General features: G+C 38.1%; 2 protein-coding genes across 2 annotated transcripts; both read right to left on the reverse strand.

The window, feature by feature from the left end:
- Positions 1-2,155: 2,155 nt before the first annotated feature.
- Positions 2,156-3,391, reverse strand: LOC139870052 (uncharacterized). Its single transcript, XM_071857905.1, has one exon. The coding sequence runs from the start codon at positions 3,389-3,391 to the stop codon at positions 2,156-2,158; it is 1,236 nt and encodes a 411-aa protein (XP_071714006.1).
- Positions 3,392-3,612: 221 nt separating this feature from the next.
- LOC139870053 (uncharacterized) lies at positions 3,613-4,446 on the reverse strand. Its single transcript, XM_071857906.1, has one exon. It carries the CDS (start codon positions 4,444-4,446, stop codon positions 3,613-3,615), a length of 834 nt encoding a protein of 277 aa, XP_071714007.1.
- Positions 4,447-8,646: the final 4,200 nt, after the last annotated feature.

An 8,646-nucleotide genomic window follows, 5' to 3' on the forward strand; every position in this document is an offset into this window, starting at 1 on the left:
AATGGAGTTAAAGTTCAAAATCTTTTATTACAGTTAGGATAGGAATCCTACATTTAAACCGTCTGTAAATTTTCCAATTCAAATCTTTAATATTGAGCTCAAATTTTCGAAGTCAAATGTTTTGCATAAAAATTCAACTGAAGATTCTAAGATCAAATTGAAGTTTTAAAAGTTATTGATGTTGAATTTAATGATTCAAGAAGTTTTTAATCATGATTTACAACACTTTTCATGTTGTAAATAATGTGTGAAACAGCCGTGAATTTGAAATCAAGTTTTGAGTTTGGGTTTGTTCTTCGTGAGCTGTAGAAGGTCTGTTTCTCTTATTATTATTTTTTTCGTTTTCAATTTATTCAAACAAATAATATAGTCTGATTACCTTTCAGTTATAATTATTTTAAACCAAACAAATTTGTTACGAATCATATAGACCTCTGTTCGATTGAAAGTGGAAGAAGAAGAATACAATTTAACGGGTTATATAAGTTAGTAAGTTAGATTAAAACAGAAAAGCAAGCAGCAGACGGATGGTTTAGTTGTGTTTCGGGTTTTCGAGAGGTCAAGGGTTCGAGCCTCGTCGTGGGCAAATCTTTTTATACAAAGCTTTAAAGGGTATAACAATTATATTTTTTTTTATTTTCATTATTATTATTATTATTGTTATTGTTATTGTTATTGTTATTGTTATTGTTATTGTTATTGTTGTTGTTATTGTTATTGTTATTGTTATTGTTATTGTTATTGTTATTGTTATTGTTATTGTTATTGTTATTGTTATTGTTATTAGTTATTAATGTTATTATTAGTAAGTATTACTATTATTATTAGTATTGTTAAGTTAACTATTATGATTACTAACATACTAAAATCTATTAAATATTAGTAATATCGTTATAATTACAATTGTTAGTATTATTATTATTATTATTGTTGTAAGTATTATTATATTACCACTATTATTATTAAGATAGTTATTATAATTAGTATCATTATTATTATCATTATGATTATTATCTCTAATATTGTATTAATATCAAGTTACAATTATTATTGTTATACTAGGTCCATTGCCCGTGCGTTGCACGAAGAGGGTACTTTTTGTTGTATCGGACGTGTGTTTGAGGACAAATCTGAAACTAATTGCAACAGTTAATGAATGAACGTGACACAAATCCAATATCAATTGTCATAGCCACTAAAGCAGGTTGAATAATAGATGGGAAACTTGGTTAAGTTGATACATTATCTACTATGGGCAGATGCAGTGCATAGACCAAAACTTGCCCAGTAATATAAAGTTCCAGCTAAACCAAAACTTGTACGCTGATTAAGTTACAATTTGAACATAAACATGAAATTCCAGGACAACTACAAACGCCTAACTGTATGTTGGCATACAAAGGAGTAATCATAAACATGTAAGTTATTCCGGTGCAATGCGTGTGATGTAAGTGGTAAACCTGGGCTGTCGAGTTGTAACTTCACCAAATCAGTGATGTTCTCAATGGCAGTCTGATGAAGGAGGGTGGGGCGCTACCGTTCCTGTTTACACGAAACAAACCTGTATTGTTAGTGGATAAGACCTGTAGGCAAACTTTCCAACCAAAAATAAAAATTACTATGTGTTGGCAAATTTGCTGAGTAGCCATCTGTAGAAATATCGGAGAAGTACAATCGTATAACAGGCAACAAAGCATTCATGGGGCGTAGGTTATTGGGGACTGCTCTAATACAGGTAGCTGTTGGCGAAAGTATTCTAGTGACTGCCTTTTTTTGTGTGGGTGTTTACAACGGTAGCAAAGTGATGTATGTAGTATTTAGGGAGTAGTCATAACATACCTCATGGAAGAGGAGTAAACGATTTTACAATCAATTTAGCTACATATGAGATGGTTGTTGGGACGGTTCCCTGCAAGGTGAATTTAAGGGACAACATAAAAGTTACTATAAATGCTTTACTATTAGTATGGGACTTTAGATTTCACCTACATGTAACGAAGATTGTTAATGTGATATATGTATATAATATTAGGATTTAGTGGTACGTAGAAGGTGTACTACGGACGGAAAAACGAAGCTTATCATTAATGCAGAATAAAATAAAGTAGGTTAATGTAATGAGCATGTGGAAAGTAAGAAGGAAGACGCAGTACCTTTATAAATTGTGATTTAAATTGAAGAAGGTTTCTTTGTAGACAATGTTTCGGGTGTGGGACTGCAGATTCTGATCACTGTCATCTATCATCACTATTTTAAGACCATCGGGGTCGGTAACCCTAGAAAGCGCGACATATAGTTGACCGTGGCTGAAGACGGGCTTAGGGAGGTATAGGCCTACCAATTTCAACGATTGGCCTTGACTCTTGTTTATTGTCATTGCATAACATGGCCTGACCGAGAATTGGATTCGTTGCATCACAAAAGGCCATTTGGTTTCTGTGGATGTCAGTACAATTCTAGGAATTATTACTGTTTTCCCAATATGCGACCCGGTGATTATTCTAGCCTGAAGCACAAACTGTTGGAAGTCGGTTATAATAAGGTACGTTCCGTTACACATCCCACCGCTCAGCCCCAGATTTCGTAGCAGCATAACTGGCTGTCCTATTTTTAATTTCAGTTTATGCGGAGGGACACCGGGAAAATTGAGCTTGTTCAAGAACTCAACTGGATATGCATAGTGTTGTTCAATGTTATCTGTGGAACCCTTACAGATTTCATCGGAGCTTTTGAATGTCATGCTTACACCATTTAGTTTCCTGAACATGTGTTTGTTGATTGCGTTTGCGTCGTCGTTACGGGGTGTTAAAATAGCGCGTTCACGCAAGTACTCTTCATCATCCTGGTGTAACGTGAAATCTGGGAAAATGGCATCCACAATTGACTCAATCTCTGTTTTTTTGGACTTAATAATGAACTTGGGTGGAATCCATACCCATGTTGGTTCATCTTCCCCATCCTTGCATTGTGCGGGTACTTTACCTTCTCCTATTTTGAGGACCCACTCGTTGAATTCTTGTTTCCGGGTATCAAGTTGTCCTTCGGCGTTGTATTCGTTTACCCTCATAACACGCGAAAGTGTGTGCAATTGACAATGTTGCCAGAGGTCTGACCTGTTGATACACGCATGAACAACCTCTTGTCTTTTTCCCTTTGGTATTACGGGAAGGATCTGTCTGAAGTCACCGCCTAATAACATAGGCATACCACCAAAAAGTTTTAATCTGTTATCGTCATCTTTAGCACCTAAAATGTCTTTTAAAGTTTTGTCTAATGCCTCAAAAGCAAACCTCTGTGTCATCGGGGCTTCGTCCCAGATAATTAATCTCACTTCTTGCATGAGTGCCGCCAAATGCGTGTTTTGTTTGATCCCGCACGTACTATTCTCCATTAGCTCAAGAGGAATCACGAATCGGCTATGGGCTGTCCACCCTCCGGGTAAAAGGAGAGATGCTATACCTGTGGTTTTCACACCAGTAGTTCTGTTATGTGTCTACGAAATCTAAGTAACACTATGGGTGAAATTTGTATGCAAAGATATACTGACTAAAAAATAAAGGGAGTTAAGCAAACCTGATGATGCAACTGCAAGCACAATCATCCGTTCTGATATTAATTTGGCCAGAATAGTGTTGTATACGAATGTCTTCCCGGTGCCTCCGGGCCCGTATAAGAAAAAGAAACCTCCTTTTTTTCAGTGACAGCGTCGATGACCTTTTGATATATTGATAGTTGTTCTGGGTTGAGGGAATTGAAAAGCCTTGAGTGTAATGTATGCATCTCTTTAACATTATAGTTTAACTCTTCTCGAATTAAACGGTTGTCCATTTGGGTCAGCATCGATGGATCGGGTTGTGGGAGATCGGGAAAATCACCTAGGGACTTTCCATTTCTATTTAGTATCCCCTGTATTTCCACTAAACAGTAATTCTTTATCTGTGCTTCAGTTAGGATTAGGTCCGGGAAGTTAAATAATTTTTGTTTTTTACGGACGATGTCGTCGGACAAAGCTTCCCAATGTAACTCCCATAATTGTAGTGGTTTATTTACGTGGCAAAATAGTAACATTGTGACAAATAATTCCCTTAATTGTGCACCTGATGCCCAACTTTTTGCTTCTAAGATGGCGTGTGTCCATTCTCTGTCATCATTTATCAAACCGTATGCGAAGCATGCATCTTTAAACTTTGGGTGTAATATTCCGTTGACCGTGCGGAGTTCTTCAAAAGACCGGGGGCCTTTCACTATATTTAGTAACATACGTAGATAGTAATGTTCTCCTGACGCAGGGTGTGCATACACAATACGACCAATACAGCTCCTTAGTTTCCTGGGCGTCCACATTTTCGCATCTTGATTCCATACATAATGTATAGGGATTTTTGCGTAAGTAAGTGACTGGGCAACTGGATCCTCTTTGTTCAGCTCAAACCATTGTGTGAACATGGTTTCTTTAATACTTTGTCTTTGTAACAGAGCAGGTAGTTTCTATGAATCATGAAGCGTCACCGATTGTTGATTTGGAAGATGGTATGACAATTTAATCACGGATGGTTTGGAATAATGGATGTCAAAGGAGAACAATCTCCAGACCGCTTCGCAGGGAGATAAATAACGACAATCTAAATAATTTTTTATCTCGTCAACGTCAATCACTTTTTCGCCACAGAATTCACTACCTGGAATAACATTTTCTTGAATGACTATTGTGGCTCGGTCGGGGCCCTTGTTTAGATACTTGAATAAATATTTTATTGCCCGAGATCGATTACACCACTCCACATTTATATGGGCGTTGTATTTTAGGAGTAGGTACCTGTTGTAGGGAACCACGAAACCATTATCAAGTGGGGTGTTGTTCTTAATGAACTTAACGCCATTGTTGCGATGCCTGTAGTTAGCGTATCCGTCTTCGTCAATTGTTGTTTCGGTGTAATACGGTTTAGGGAAATGTTTAGTACACTGCCTATCGATAATGCAAGGAGCGTCCATGTGTTTCCCACCGCAAGGCCCGTGTAGCATGTATTCGGTGACAACTTTAAACCCATCTGGATCGAGTGTTTCACAGGGGATCTCAGCTGATATTAGGTCGTCAATCTCAGACGGTGTCTTGCACTTGTCACGGGGGATCAACCAGATTAGCATGTGTACGTGGGGTAACCCGCGTTTTTGGAACTCGATAATGTAGAGACCTGCATGAATAGAAGTTTATTTAAACATTGATAACAGGGTCGGTAACTATAATACACGCTAATGTTGCTGGTGACACAGAATGCGAAAACCAAAGTATATCTAGGACTACACTTGTTGGTTTTGTGGCTTGAGACTTTATGTTCAATATGTGTTTCTCAGATGTGAGTGTTTGATAATAAAATTGTAAGAAAGGAAAAAATGTGGGCTTGAAAGTACCTGCTTGACATGTACCAAAGATTTCTGCCTTCATAATGTCTGTAATGAGCCCATCTAGTTTCTGTTTAAATAAGCGAGCAACGATATCCGGCCGGTCAGGTGCCTTTTGGCCGTTAACATAGCACAGCATGCTCTCGATTTCCGGCCATCGAGGGTTCGAGGTGAAAGTGATAAACAAATCCGGATTATCATACTCCCTACATAAAGCCATTGCATCTTGGTAGTTTTGTACCATGTACCGTGGGCTCCCTGTATGTGAAGACGGGAGGATTATTCGTTTTCCGATTGAAGTAGCTGACGTATCGCCTCTTGTTACCGCGTCACACACATTATTGTATAGGTCAGTGTGGAGCTCGTTTTGATGGTGTCTGAGCCACTTTAGACGCTGTTCTTCTACCGCCGTATAAGCGTCGACCAAGTATTGTTGGAATAATCGGCCACCTCTAAGTATGGTCGTCGCTTCGTTTTCGCGTTGCTGAATTCTATAGCAATAATACTCCCGCATGGTAACGTGGCCTCGTGTGGTCTGTCGTCGGCCACTGTTACTATGATACGGTATTTCCTCATGATAACCAGTTTCCCCGTATGGAAATAACAACGGGTATTGAAGCGCCATATATAACTGATGCAGTTCGGATATTCTATGTGGTGTGGAGTTTTTTTTGTTAACTATAATATCACGTGTGGAATTACAGTGGCCAAAGTCACTGGTAATCAATGCAGCCACCTCAGCAACGTGGGGAGTATTATATTGTCGAGAGGTGGTGACCTTTACAATCAAACGGAGGGCGCAGTCTGACATCATATTGTGAGCTGACCAATCCCGAGCCATGCGGAAGGCTTTTGCAACAGCACTTGATTCATCAAGCATGGCAATCAGACGCCTGGTTAGTGTTTTGTCTATCGAGGTTTTTGAGTCGGTAGCCATAAAGGCCGACATGCGATTTCTAGCCTCATTCTCTGTGTCGTAAAAGTATAGTTGTGCGTATCTTGGTCGCCCACCCTCTTCCGGGAGTAGTGAACCAATTTGATGGTATGTTTGGCCACTAATTCTAAAAGTGTATGGGCCGCGCCCTCGGTTGATAGAGTGGTCTATCTTCGCACCAAAAGACGTGAAAGAAAACATACTATTATAAACTCGTATTTGTTCTCTGAATTTGGCACCCTGAGGTTCATTGTAGTCGAGTAATGTTTTCAAAAGTATAGGAGGCTCCTTCAATTTTGGGAGTAATACTTTACCATTTTGGCAGCACATTGAGAACGATGGGTTAGTAGTGTTTTTGGGTTTGTTGTTTCGTTCTTCATACCACATCGTAGCGTTGCAGTTGCGGCATTTTTGTGTTGAAGGCCCTTGACTATGATAAGATACACTTGATCCTACACAAATTAACATAAGATAAGGTTAGTTGGCCTGCCAGGTTGTCTAGTCTTGAGTGGCGGTGTGTAAACACGTCAACAAACACCTGTTACCAAGAAATTTAAATAGGTATCGTAATTAAAGGGTCAAACTAATATGCAATTAGTTTGCAGATAAATTACCCGACGAATTGAATGCTTCTTTGAACGTGGATTTACCACGGCGTTGTTTCTGTGTATATGTTGCAGCTGAAACAGGAAAAGAACCCTAAGGATTCAGCTTTCATAATAACAGAAGGCGAAGAAGATGTAACGTGTAAGATACCTGGTGCGGAAGTTGACCCGGGCTGCCTATGAATGCCAATAGTCTGGGTTTCTGAAAAAAGTTGTTCGTGAGGCTGCTATATAGAAATCAGAAACAATTCTAGACTGGCGTGGATCTCAGATTATTGGACATTTAAGAGACTACCTGATTGCAGGGAGGCTGTTTCATTTATTTTCAACCCACAATATGTCTGTGTTTTCCCATCCGATGTGTGTACAGTGTATGAGAAAAATGATACAGGGCCATTTAATAACTCTGCAAGACATGAATATTCGATAGTAGCTGGTGTTGACATATTTTTCATGTAAAAAATCATAAAGTATGAAAGTATATAAAGGTAGAAACCACAAATGACATACCCTTGAAATTGTTGGTGGATGTGGATGGAATGTCAGGTGAAGACATAGCAGATGAATGATCAATAAGATGCAGGCTGTGTAAACTTGACCTATTGAAAAGATTAAGTCAGTAGTGGTAGGAATTTAGGGAGTGTGAGAAGCTGTTCGTGTTTCCTGAGGATGTGATAGTAAAGTGATGGGTCATAAGTGTTGTAGAAGGTTTCATAGTAGTTACAAAAGAAGAAGATGAAGGGATGTTGTCATTAATGAGCATAATAGTAGTAGCATTTGTTAAAGGAGGGTGGGCAAATTGTGTATAGGTATAGATATATGGTTATATATACATATATATAGATATATATATATATATATATATATATATATATATACATACATATATAGATATATACATACACATACATATATACATACATATATACATATATACATCTATACATACATACATATATACAATCATACATACATATATATATATATATATATATATATATATATATATATATATATATATATATATATATATATATATATATATATATATATATATGCCGTTTTTTTCAGACTAAATAAATGCAGGGCATGAGAGCCTGCGAACGTACCTCGGGGGAAATTGGCCTGTGTGCAGTTAAGTTGGTGTTCGCAGTAACAGTTCGCTCCCAAAGTACACCCTCAAAATATGCAGGTTCACCAGAATGTATTTTTTCACCACCCAAGTGCGGGCGTCCGAGTCAATGAGGCGTGTTGGCCTGCCATGACCTACCGAAAGTAGCTGGAAGTATATAGTAGGGGTTAGTAATTTATTAGGTACAAATTAATCTGGAGATTAAACGTATTAAAAATGCACAAACATATTCATATTTACTCAGAGGACGCTAGGTATGTGTGTTTACCTATTTTCGCCTAATTCGAAAGCATGTATGGCTTCACATGTGTTAGTATACCTGGTTTGTTTATGGAGCAGTTACTCTAAGTATACAATAGTGGAGTACATTGTATGGCTGTATAAAACAATGAATGTTAATGGGGGTATCATATAAACATTGTAAGTGCGAAGAGTAACTCCATAGACGCAGACATCAATCATGTTTTACTGGCTGTGACACATTTCATTTCATTTATGCATGCGTTACTTAAGGATGCTGCCGGTTCTATAATCAGGTAACGAACCTGCAGCTCATAACAAAGGGCATCGGTCTT

The sequence above is a fragment of the Rutidosis leptorrhynchoides genome, chromosome 10 (assembly GCF_046630445.1).
Source record: "Rutidosis leptorrhynchoides isolate AG116_Rl617_1_P2 chromosome 10, CSIRO_AGI_Rlap_v1, whole genome shotgun sequence".
Lineage (NCBI taxonomy): Eukaryota > Viridiplantae > Streptophyta > Magnoliopsida > Asterales > Asteraceae > Rutidosis > Rutidosis leptorrhynchoides.